Source organism: Urocitellus parryii, chromosome 9 (genome assembly GCF_045843805.1).
Source record: "Urocitellus parryii isolate mUroPar1 chromosome 9, mUroPar1.hap1, whole genome shotgun sequence".
NCBI classification, from domain to species: Eukaryota; Metazoa; Chordata; class Mammalia; order Rodentia; family Sciuridae; genus Urocitellus; species Urocitellus parryii.
The window spans coordinates 106,107,430-106,120,822 of NC_135539.1; the positions used below are offsets into that span (position 1 = coordinate 106,107,430).

The window sequence follows — 13,393 nt, forward strand, 5'->3', positions numbered from 1 at the left end:
TGCCAGGTGTTTGGCAGCACCCAGTTCCCCTCAGGCTGGTAATCAGTGCCAACTCCTCCTTGGAGTCACCCCCAGGGTCACAGGATAGACAAGGTCCACACTGCCTGCCTGAGGCTGGGGCTGCTGCCAGCTGCTCCCTGCTCAGTGCTGCTATGACCTTCCCTGTCCCAGAGACTCTCTCCTGCACTGGGAGCCCCAAGAGTGGGGCCCTAGTTCCAACTCCATTCTTTTCTGGTTATGCAACTTTTGGCAAGGCCAGGCCTGAGTTTACTCTCATGCCAGATGGTTGCGATTAGTAAAGCTCCAGAATGTTTTATGAGAGGCACTTGGGACACCCACGTGCTCTTAAAGAAGCAGTATAGAGTGCCAGGAAATGGTCCAGGAGCACAGACACACTGTTTTTAGTTAGATTATTAGGATAATTAGAGGTGCCATGAAGAACTGGGAGCCAGGCAATACTGAAGCCCCTCCCTGCTATTGGTTGGTGCTGCCACTATGTGGGTCAAAGCCACTTCCCCCATGGGATTGGTTGCAGTGGTTAAATGAGAGAACATGGATGAAACCCTTTGGAAAGCGTAGTGCTCTCTGCAGACAGGGCACTTCATTATTCCCTCCTGCAGTAAGACCCTAGCCCTTTAGTTGGAAGCCTGACCTGCATTGCTTACTAGTGGATTATTTCCATTCCCTGTGACCCCTTCTGCAGAAGAGCCACCCGTGAACACTTTCCTCAGCCCTGGAGGATGCTCCAGAGGGCTGTCTGGGGCTCCTTCCTAAGTCAAGGCCTTGGTTAATATGTCAGGTTCTCCAGAACGTGTTCTTATGAGACTCTCCCTCACTAGGCAGTTCTCCACATAGGTGTTAAGAACCTTCAAGGCTCCGGGGCTTCATTCTGGTGGGTCAGTGGTCCTCAAAAGATGGCCGCTAAGCTGGGCACAGTGGCACACGCCTGTAATCCCAGCAGCTTGGGAGGCTGAGTCAGGAGCATCATAGATTCAAAGCCAGCCTCAGCAATTTAGAGAGACTATAAGTAAACTAGTGAGACCCTGTTCCCCCAATCCCTCCCCCTGCCCCCCCCCCAAAAAAAAGAGAAAAAAGAAAAGGACTGGGGATGTGGCTCAGTGATTAAGCACCCCTGGGTTCAATCCCTGGTAAAGAAAAAAATAAAATAATAAAGATGGCCACTGCCCAATATGGTAGGAACACATGCAAAGCTGGTGATAGATGAAATTCCAGGTCTCTGCCTGGGTCTAGGGAATCCTTTTCTGCAGAATGGGTTTGGCAACTTATATGTGTGTGTGTTGGGGGGTTGCTTTTTTTAAAAAAATCACAAGCACCTCTGGTTATTGTACACAATACATTTGAGTTTGGGGAAGCAATTATCAGGGGATCTGGTCCCCTACCCAGGAACGACTTCTTGACAAGTTCTCAAATTTTGGAGAATCTTACCCATTTGGAAAGAGCTCACCTGTCCCCAGAGGGTGAGGAAGTGAAAGGAAGCATCAAACGCCAGCCACAACAATGCAGAAGGAAACCTGAGATAAAAAGGAGGACTGGGGAGCTGGATATGGCAGACACCTGAGGTCCCCACTGCTGCTGGGGAGGCTGAGGCAGGAGGATGGCAAGTTCAAGGTCACCCTGGGCAACTTAGCAGGACTCAGGCTTAAAATAAAATTTTAAAAGAGGGCTTGGGATATTGCTCAGTGACAGTGAATTCCTAGATTCAACCCCTGATACCATACACACATATAGGCATACACAAAATAACTGGGAAGATCAGGTGTAAATGCACATGGAGCTTTTGCTAAGGGCAGACATTTCTGTTTGGTAACATGTGGAAAACAAGAGGAGGTCTCACTAGGACAATAGATAGATGTCCCTGTCAATCAGTTCCAACATGACCTCTGCCATGTTCTCCTCTCACCCGCTCCCTCCCACCACACATGCCCATCCCAGGAGTCACCCATGTGTTACAGCATACTCTACAGACCCTTTAAATTTCCATCTGTCCTCACTAGGCGATTCCAGCTAGCATCAGTCCTTGTTTGGTTCTGCAACTTCAACCTGCTGCCCCAAAGGTCAAATGTTTGTTAAATGAATAAAAAAAAAACCCACACAATTAACTTGTCAATTAACCCAGAGGAAGTTTTGTATTTGAAGAGATAATTTAAAGCCTGGTGCGGTGGCTCATGCCTGTAATACCAGCCTCTAGGCTGAGGCATGAGGATCACAAGTTCAAAACCAGCTTCAGCAACTTAGCAAGACCCTGTGTCAAAACAAAAAATAAAAGGGGCTGGGGATGTGGTTTAGTGATTATGTACCCCTAGGTTCAATCTCTAATACCAGAGAGAGAGAGAGAGAGAGAGAGAGAGAGAGAGAGAGATCACTTAAAGAAGATAAAAGAGGTCTTTATCATATAATCTTCTAAATGATACAGCAGAGAAAGAGTGAGGGGAACCCCTGATAGACAATTCTAGAAGTGAATAAATTAGGGTAGTCCTGTCCTGTGTGCGTGGGACCCAGGATAGCAGTCTTGGGGTCTCCATGTGATTCTTAGGATACAGAAGTCAAGACTGAGTCTCTTTCCCTCCTTTACTCTCTCAGAGGAAAGAGTGCCCTGGTGGGTGCTTAGGAAATTTCCCCTGTTCAGAGTGGGGGGCTTCCTGTGGAGTTCCAGGCTGGGGCCTCTTCTCTCCTTGGCTCTTTCTTCTCCAAACCAGTAGAGGGTGTGGCTGGCTTCTTCCCTTCACCAGGGAGGGAACTGCTTTTCCCTAGGAGATGGTTCTTCCACCCCCTCCCTTCCACCCAGTGCCATCCTTGGCTTCTTTCTCCAACCCACCTTTTCCCTTTTCTGAATTGGTCCAGAAGAAAGGGGAGGGGAGGAAGATGGACACGTAGTGGGGAAGAGCCCAGCAGAGGAGCCGCAGCCAGGCACACCAGGAGACAGCCTGCTCCTCTCGGGGTTGCCGCGGGGGCTGGAGTTTGTTTCCCCTCAGAAGCAGCTGCCAGTGGCTCACAAGGCGTGGAGACAGCTTGGCGGCTCCATCTGGGATCTTTCCTCCCCAGTCACAGATGCACCCACAGGGATGGGAACTGTTGGGGTGTCTGAGAAACCAAATCTCTGCATTGTTCCTCTTTGTGGGGGAAATACAAAACCCACTCATCCCGATAAAGAAAAGAACACCAGGTCATGTATACCATCAGGCCAGTGGTGGGGCTTCTGGGGCTGCCAGGGGACCCTGGGACAGCGTAGCCAGCATGTGCTCTTGGACACCATCGGGTGGCAGGGTGGGGCATGGCTGGGGGCAGCAACTTAGGGTGGGAAATCTGACAGTGTGATCCCCAGGCCAGCAGCATCTGCCTGGAAACTTGTTACAAATACAAATTCTCAGGCCCCAGCCTAGACCTACAGAACTAGAACCTCAGAGTCCAGCACTCGATTTCATTAAACCTTCTGGGTGGTTCAGAGGCATCGGCACATTTGAGAACTCCTGGGCTTTGGTGTGGTGTGGGAGTGAGAGCTCAGCCTTGGGTAAGGAAGCAGGGCCTCCAGCAGGGCAGCCGCAGGGGTTCACCCCACTGTGTTGTGCCAAGAGTCCCCCTTCCTAGGTGAAAATAACATCCTCTTCTCCCAGGGAATGACAGGGAGAAATGCTGAGCAATGTCACCTATGGGGGCATGCTTTCAGTCTTCCCAGGGCCAGGTCAGCATCCACCCCAGCCTGGAGAGCTTGTTTTCATGGATTCCCAAGTAACCTGGCTCTGAGGCTACCATCACAGTCCAGTCCTGTGCCAGCACGAGTCTGTCACATTCCAGCGTGGGTCCTCAACGTCTTGATCTTTGGTCAGCAGGGCTGGGGACTGGAGAAAGCCGGTGGGCCCAGCTGAGGGTGTACTGTAAGCAAGTTCCTCCTCCTGTCACAACATGGCCAGGGGCACTGGAGGGCTTCCACAGAGGAGCAGCCAGTAAAAAACACCACACACTCTTCCATTCGCAGAAGCTGTGTCCTGTGCAAACTTCCATCCGGGTTAGGCTTGGTCACTGGGCTGTTTGCCACACTGATCATCCCATTATTTTGCTTGAATGTGATCTAGAAACCCAAAAGGTCATTGATAGCTAATGTTTCCCTCATGCTATGCTGCCCAGGTGGTGGGTGCAGGTGGCCACTCAGTTGTTTAACACAGTGTGTGTATGTGTGTGTGTGTGTGTGTGTGTGTGTGTGTGTGTGTGTGTGTTTTGAGGATTGGGGTCAAGGAAATGTCAGTTTATTTCAGCTATATCTCCAAACCTATTAGACATATGGATGGCCCCAAACACACACACAGAGGACTGGCTCTAAATCAGTGGTTCCTTCCACAAAGCATCTACAACCAAATACACACACACACACACACACACTCACACACACACACACACACACGCAAGTCAGACATGTCTCTTCCACAAGCCTCTGAAATTTCAACTACTCTGAAACAGTTCATTAAATGGCCAGTAGAGGGCATGCTCTCCCCATTTTTTGGAGTGGAAATGGCTCCCCCTGGCACTGTGCCTGACAGACAAGGGTCTAGCTGCCAGATTTTTAGTGCTTAGGAAAAGGCAGATGTACTTGTAGGTTATGAGGTACTAATGTAATGCAGAGTGACTTCAGGAACACAAAAAAGGACACTGGCCTCATTCAGTTTCTTACTGGACAATTGAAGCTATCGTCTTTATTCATTTAGCCTAAACCAGTTTACAATGCAAACACAGTCCAGGTGACATTTGAGGCTGTTACGGGTCCTCCATAACTCGTCAGATGGACGTTGAGGAAAGGTTTTGAAGAGCGAGGTGAAGGTGAGGGCTGGGGTGAGCAGAGGCATAAGAGGCAAAAAAACAATGAACCTGGGGGCCTCCTGGCACTCCAGTCCTCTGCTGGGTAGAAGAGAAAAGCCCTGCCTGCGCCAACCAGAGCAGCCTGTGTGTCTGCTGGGCAGGAGGGGAACCCCCCTGTCCTCCCTGGGCTCCCATCTCATCTTGCACATGAACAAACACTGATCAAGTGCTGTGGACTAGAATGATTTGTTTTCTTCTCTTTCAGCATCTGACAGAGGGACACTATTTTTATATCCTCTCCAAGGACAGCTTTTTAAATCCCACACTCTGGATTATGCAATGGAAAATTCTGTCCACCCATAAATCTGGTCCTAGCTGTCTTGACCCAGAGCTTATTTGTCTCAGTTTGGGTGAAAATGGATTTTGAAGGATTCAGGATTTTTCACTGAACAGAAATCCCTCTCTTATATTAGACTCAATTTTATGTGCCAATTCCTTTGCAACTACCCTTTCTCTTCTCCTTGGCTTCACTAATAAAACTACCCCTAATTTTTCTGCTTTCTGTCCAATGGATTCCTTCTCTGTCTCCAGTAGCTCTTTATATTTCCTGTCTCCTCATTAGAGTCCTTTGATCCTTAACCCTCCCTTGCTCTTCCCTCTCACTTTTTTCCCACAGGCCAATCCATCCAGACAACAGCCAGTCTCCTCTCTCAATGTGTGGTTATCCAAGTGTAAAAGACCACTCATGATTGCTATGCACTTTTGATGTACTAATCCCTGTCATTACATACTGACCTTTTTGTCCCTTGATGCAGTTTTTTTAAATATTTTTATTTATTTTTTATTTTTTTATGTGGTGCTGGGGAATGAACCCAGTGCCTCACACATACTAGGCAAGCGCTCTAACCACTGAGCCACAACCCCAGCCCCCGTCCCCCAGCTTGATGCAATTTTTGACTTAAAAGTCTACTTTTCTGTTTTCCATTCACACGATTTTTTTTCCCCATTCCTTCCTTTTCAGTATGTGTATTCCTAAAGCCGAAGTGATTCTCCTATAGGGGCAGATAGTTATTATTTTTTAATCCATTCATTCATTCTGTGCCTTTTGATTGGAAAATTCAATCAGTTTACATTCAAAGTAATTACTTAAGGGCTAACACTTACTATTGCCAATTTGTTCATTGTTTTCTGGCATTTTGTAGATCCATTGTTACTTCCCTCTTTCCTTACTGCCTTTTTTTTTTAATCTGATAATCTTCTTTAGTAGTATGCTTTGATTCCCTTCTTTTTACCTGTTTTATATCTACTATAGATTTTTGCTTTGTGGCCATCATGAGGTTTGAATAGAATATCTTACTGTTAAAACATTCTATACACCACCGTGACATTAAGATATTCTGAACTAGACTCTATGATCACCTTTACCAGTGAGTTTTATGTTTTCATGTGAGGGATTAGTTAGCATGCTTTTGTTTCAGCTTGAATTCTCTTCAAGTTGAACTCCCTCAACTTTTACTTGGGATTCTCTTTCTTTCTTCTTTTAATTTCTCATTTATGAAGGATAGCTTTTCTGGGTGAAGTATTTCTTTAAATTATTTTTGTAGTTGTTTCATTTTTATGTGGTGCTAAGGACCAAACCCAGTGCTTCACTCACACACGCTAGGCAAGTGCTCTGCCACTGAGCGACAGCCCTTCATCTTCAATACAGATGAAGTATTCTTAGTGAGCAGTTTTTGTTTGTTTTGTTTTTGTTTTTTTTTACTTTTCACATTTTCAAAGAACATCCCATTCTCTTGGCCTGCAAGTCTTCTGCTGAGAAATCTAACAGCCTCTGGAAGTTCCTTTGTCTGTGATAAGCCTCTTTTACTGTTTTTGAAATTCTTTTTAAAAGTTTGAGTACAATATGTCTTGGCAAAGTCTTATTTGGATTGAACCTGATTTCGGACCTTTAAGCTTCACATAGTTGGATGTCCATAACTCTTTCACACTTGGAAAAATTCCAAACTTTTTTTCTTTAAATAATTAGCTTTCTGACCACTTTTCTTTCTCCACAACTTTATAATTCCCCAAAAGAAAGAAAGAAAAAAAAAAGTCACCTTTCTTGAAGATGTTACATGAATCCTGTAGCTTCTTGTCATTCCTTTTCATATTTTTGCTCTTTCTGCCTGGTCAAGTCTGCTGTTGACACTCATATGACATTTTTCCTTTCATCTATTGTATTCATCAGTTGCAAAATTCTATTCTTTTTAATGATTTCTATCTGTGAAACATCTTGTTTTACTTATTCCATTTTAGACTTGAGTTGCATGTCTCCTCATGTAGCTTTGCTGAGTTTCCTTAAACAATTATTTTTCCCTGGGTTTAATCCCTAGTACCCCTAAATATATAAATACAACTATTTTTAATTCCTAGTCAGGCAATTTTATAATCTTAATTTCTTTAGTTTGTTACTGAAATATTGTGCTCTTTTGTGATATCTGTTTCCCTGATTTGGGGAAGTCTTAGTTGCTGTCTCTGCATTTGAAGAGGTAATCACTCCTTCAGTCTTTACTATCTTGGGAGAGAAATGCCTTTACCAATCAGCCTGAATAGGGATTCTGTGACTCTTTCAGACATTTGCTAGAGATTTGCCTGCTCTACACCTATTCTCAAGATTGTATGTCTTCCCTTAATCCTGCAAAGCCAGGCGAGGTGCTCAGAATTTCCTGTTTGTTTTCCCTAGGGTGGCTCCTTAAAAATTTCAAGTGCCTTCTTCTTCCAATGCTGCAGAGCCGAGCCACGACCTGCAGAAGATATCTGCAGTCACTATTTATAGGGGTATGTTCAGGGAGCCGGCCTTGGGAGAATAGAGGGTGAGATGTACACAGTATTTGGGGTGACCCTAGTCTACATGGCAGGAGGGTGGTCCAAAGTGAAGCCTCCCAAGTGGTTTGCGTGTATAGTGATTAATGTGCAGAGTGGTTAATGTGTTCCATGGCCTTTCTTCTTTGAGTCTGGCTTTTCCCAACACTGGGCCATATTAATCACCTCAGTCTTCTGGTTGGGACAAGAAATCATTAGCCCTCTAGGAAAGCATCCCATACAGCTGGGGGAAACAAGTGTTCATGCTTTCATTTTCCTGAGAGAAATCCCAGAGTGACAGTTTCTCTTGGCACTGAGTTGTGCCACTTAGAGGATGTGGTCCTGTGGCTAACGTGAAATTGTTCTTCTTACTTTCTTCAATGCATCTATTCTCAGATCTTTTGCTCAAACTCTGTGTTAAATCTCTACACTGAACTTCTGGATACCCACAAATTTACTCCTGTCCATGGGTAGTTATTGAAATCAATGCTTTTGCAGGAGGATGACAATAGAAAGTTCCTCTTCTGCCATCTTGCTGACCTCATTTTCTGAAGTTATTTGTAAATGAATAAAATCTGTTGGTTTGTTTTAGTCCTGAACTTGGAGGATTTTGTTTCCTCGTGTTCCATAAACTACCTCTTTCCCTCCTCAGTCCACCCTGAAATCTTATAATCCCTTTCCACTCCTTGTGAATAACTTAGCACCAGAACTTTTTTTCTAAAAAGGCAAACAACATGAACATTAAAAAAATAAATTTATTATGAGTCTGAAATAATGAAGAATAAGCAAACAGATAAACTGTACAAAGAGCAAAAATTAGAACATGAATAATGACATAAAACACAGGCATTCTTCTAGCTATTGCACACAAACATATTTTTACACGCAAATATATTTTCAAAAACATTTCTCCAACATTCTGAAAAGGCAAAAGCTATATTTGCAATATCTATAAATACCACAGCTTTTGAAACCATCAGTTTTTTCCTAAAATCATTTGATTGAAATTTATACAGATGATGATCACCTATTTCATTTTGCAAAATTATAACATTCTCGTTTGACACGTCTTAGAAATTTTCACTCAAAACACAGAAAAACTATCAATTCATTGTGGATTCTATCACATCTTTTTTTGCCCCTTTTCTAAACAAGGAAAAAACATGCAACACATATGTGTACACTTTTCAGAAAGAAAGTATTCCAACTTTTATCAATAATTTTTTCAAAACCTCAGAACTCGGTAAATTTATTTTAAATATAGACAATTTCAAAATAGAAACAATTATTTGGGAGTGGGTATCCTAAAATAGTTTTGGCAATTTTAACCTATGATGTAAATATCAAAAGGAGCTACTTATCAGGAATATTCTGCCTGATCTACTGCAGACTGACTAAAGAGGCTAAAAAGAGATTTGAAAGTCCCTTGTTTCCACCAACAATCATCAAAGACATTTTTCTCTGGTTAGACCTGTTTTACTCCATGATGAATGATATTTAATATTTAAAAAAGATCTTTGAAATCAAAGTGAGGGCTGGGGATGTGGCTCAATCGGTAACGCACTCACCTGGCATGTGCGGGGTGCTGGGTTCGATCCTTAGCACCACATGAAAATAAAAAAAAAAAATAAAGATTTTTGTGTCCACTGAAAACTGAAAAATAAATATTAAAAAATTATCTCTCTCTCTCTTCTCTCTCTCTTTAAAAAAAAAAAAAAGAAAAAAATCAAAGTGAACACATTCATTTCATGGATCAGGAAAATGCCACCCAGAGATGTTAAACAACTTGTCCAGAGTGACAATGACAAACAGAAGCAGATCTGGGACACAGAACCAGAGTTTTTGATTCTTAGCTATGTTGTTTTGATAACACATTCTCTCAGGTCAGATTCCACACAATTCATAGTCATTTGATTACAGAGAACATAAACCAATGCATATGTTTCACTTAAGTCAAAACTGTTATTCACTTCAAGCATATTCATCACATGATCAGCTTTTTTGGGTATATGGGCATAATGTAAAAATTATGGTTGATAAATGGCATTACTGTAAAGACAGTCCCTATAAGCTTGAGTCAGGACATCAACAACATTTAAACTCTCACTGTAAACAAAACACAGTGGTAGGCACTGTGGAAACACATTTGGTCCTATTCTCCTTACCCTGAGCTTGTAAAAGAGCAGACTGTTTCAACAGAGTGTTGAAAGAATCCTGTGATGAAGAATCCGCTCCCTCAGCACATCAGTGGAATGTGTGCCTGGGCACAGTATTCCTCAAAGGAGAATGGTCATAAAAATGACACTGAAAAATTAGAGCTGTTAGCATCTAAGAGGTCTCCACTACACGGGGACACCCGCGCTATCTGAAGTTATTATAGATTTCCTTATCTTAGGAATCTTCAAGGCAAAAATATAGGATGTGATACAAGAAATCATGAGATAACCAGTAACACATATGATAAAATTTCCTTGCTAGAAAGTTATATATTGAAAATAAGAAGAGAGTAAAAAAGGACACTGGGTATAAAACTACTCTGTTTCAAGGGATACTAAAAAATATAGTGACAGCATTTATTCATGATAAGAAGGCAGCACAGAAAAGAACTCAATGTGCCTGTGTCTGAACTCCTTAGCTTAATTAGAGCATGATTCTTAGACCAAGGTTATGGTAGCATCTGCACGCGGAACAGTTTTTATGGTCATTGACAATTACTGTTACAACACACTTTGTAACAATATAAGAAATGGGAAGAGATCTTAGCAGTCTTCTGGATGCCAGATCCCAATACTGTCCTTCAGTGGGTTAGGAGCATCATGTTGGTATATTGCATTCACTGTGGTGGCCCGGATAGCTGGTCAGCACAGTAGAAAGGTAGCTAGTTAGGGAACAGATTGTGTATTTGGTCCCACTGAATATTTTTTATATAAACTATATGTACATTTATATGCATTACAAGGACAAGACTCCCATATTATCATTTTAGAAAGTCTTTTAAGCTTCCATGTTTTACAAGAAAAACACTTTTGAAAGAATAAATGTCAAGAAGTTTACTTTCAGACATGATGTATGACTGAAAATGGACATTAGTTAGGTAAATGGTAGTGTTAAACATGATGCAGAGCAAAAATATTTTAAGCAAAATATTACTTAAATTAACCAGCAAAACAACAACCATTTGTTCACAGTTCATACAGTAATTTTCAAGTAAATATCCATTTCCACCACTAATAAACCCAGCTTTACTGTCCATGTATCTTTCCAAAGATCATCAGGCTGTACCCCAATTTCTGAGGGACAGTAACTTTTTCTTTCAACTTCAAATTGATGATTCTGGCTGGTTGGATAATATAACCGTTTTTGCTTTTTGATCTACGGGACTTTCAACTGGCACCTGTAAACAGAATCAGAATATAAAAAATGTATAGCACCTGGCATATGCTATTTCAGCAGATCAACAGTTGATTGTCTAAATAAAAATAGTTTCACACTTATTCTCTGTACACTCTTCTCTATAGTATAATCATAATGAATATTACTTACAGCTTTAATTTCAACATTCGTGATTCCTATATTTATATTGTGTCTTCTCAGGTCAGACTTGATTAATGCTGAAACAGAGGAGCATCAATGGAGTTACAACAAATTTTTTGTGGATATATTTTTCTTCAAGCAACACAGTCTTTTGGGGCATTATCAAAAAATTTAATACCTTAATTAATTATCAAAATATTTAGCACAATATTAATGCCATAATAGTCAATAAAATCCTTGTATCTTGACAAAACAGCTAAGACTTTAACTTATTTAATAAGTCATTCATTAGTGAATAAAATATGGGATTTGAGGAACAAAAGATAAAAAGAACTTTCATTTTCCTAAAGGATTCTCTGAACTAAGGAAATATTGATATGTACATAACCATAACATTGCATGACTACTGTGATGTCGCAGAAATAAACAAGGGAGAGGGAAAGCCCAGGAGAAAATGTTCCCACGTCAGTCCCAGGAAACCAGAGGGCCTGCCAGAGGAGACACCCTTGAATTACATCTTGAAAAATCAGCAGGAACTTGTCAAGCACACAAGGGGGAGAGGAAGGCATAAAAGCAACATAAATAAAGGGAGCAGGGCAGGAAGAGCACAGCCTATTCTGGACACCACAGGTAGTTTGGGATCACTGGGGAATCAAGCACAAGAGGGAGTGGGAGGATATGATAGGTGTCAGGTACACTGTGTGAAGAGCTCACATTGCATCTGAGCAGGGCAGTGGCACCACCAGACCTGTGCATTAGGGAGCACAACCGGACAGCAACATGGAGGCTGTTATAATCAGCAACAAGATAAGAGGCAGGAAGCCAGCCAAGAGGTTAGCCAGGCAAGAGGCAGTAACTGCCTCAATGGAAAGAATGATAATATTAGGGATAGGTTAAAGAGACATTTTAGAAAAGGACAAGTAAGGGACTGGAGTTGTGGCTCAGTGGTAGAGCACTTGCCTAGCATGCATGAGGCACTGGGTTCAATCCCCAGCACCACATAAAAAGAACTAACAAAATAAAGATATTGTAAAAGAGAAAGAAAAGAACAAGTAAGATATTTTTCAAGGTATAAAAAATGGTGGTAAGGTGGGGGATTGAGTGACTTCAGAGTTTTCTTGCTTCTGTTATTAAATGGATGACAGTTGTAGTTATTGAAATTGAAAAATAAAAGAATCGGTGTGATAGGAAGAAGGTAAATTCAGTTCTGGGCAAGTTGAGTAGAAGACGTCCATGGTACGTCCAGGTCAGATGATGCGATTGGATGTGTTGACCTAAAATACAACAGTGGTCAGGGACTGAGGATGCAGATTTGTAAGTTACTAGTGTTACAGTGACAGTCAAAGCCATGGACTAATCAGAAAGAATGTAAAATAAGAAAAAAGATAAAAGTATGTGACAGTTCAGTAATTTCACTAGTCAAAGTAGAAATAAAAGATGAAGGTAAGATTATTTTATTTTCAGTGCTCAAAAAGTTAGCCCAATGCTTCCATTGATATCTTTCTGCATCAATTTACTTTTCATCTGTGTCTTCGTATTAAAAATGGATTTGCCAGGCATGGTTGGTACATGCCTGTAAAAAGTTCAAAATTCATGCAAAATCATCTCCACTTTAAGTACATGTATGAAGACACAACTTTACTTTGTGTACAAGCAGAGATGAAAAACTGTGCTCTATATGTGTAATATGAATTATAATTCATTCTGCTATCATATATAACAAATTAAAATACACACACACATATATATATATATATATATATATATATATATATATATATATAAAATTACCTCCATTAGTTGAAATACATGTTTAAATGTTGTAAACCACAGTTGCCCTACTGTACTATGGAGCATTAGACGGAACTCTTCTGGTCCAGGTGTACCCCTGCACCTGTTAACCTCCTCCACCTACTTCAGCCCTCACAGCATCCATTATTCTATTTTGAGGGGGAGTACTGGGGATTGAATCCAGGGGCACTGGACCACATCCCAGCCCTTTTTTTGTATTTTATCTAGAGACAGGGTCTCACTGAGTTGATTAGTACCTTGCTTTTACTGAGGCTGGCTTTGAACTCGTGATCCTCCTGCCTCAGCCTCCCAATCTACTACTAATGAGATCAACTTTTTTAACTTCCACACGTGAGAGAACATGAGCTATCTGTCTCTCTGTGCCTGACTCACTTCACTTAAAAATGTCCTCCAGTTC

At 41.7% G+C, this 13,393-nt stretch overlaps 1 protein-coding gene across 1 annotated transcript in view; it reads right to left on the bottom strand.

Moving 5' to 3' along the window:
* Positions 1-8,422: 8,422 nt before the first annotated feature.
* The window catches only part of Flvcr1 (FLVCR choline and heme transporter 1), a 34,709-nt gene continuing 29,738 nt past the window's right edge, over positions 8,423-13,393 (bottom strand). The window contains exons 9-10 of the mRNA XM_026387461.2: positions 11,194-11,261; positions 8,423-11,044 (exon numbers count right to left, since the gene is read on the bottom strand). Coding sequence (XP_026243246.2) covers positions 10,970-11,044; positions 11,194-11,261 — 143 coding nt within the window. The 3' untranslated portion in view covers positions 8,423-10,969. The remainder of the gene's footprint in view (positions 11,045-11,193; positions 11,262-13,393) is intronic.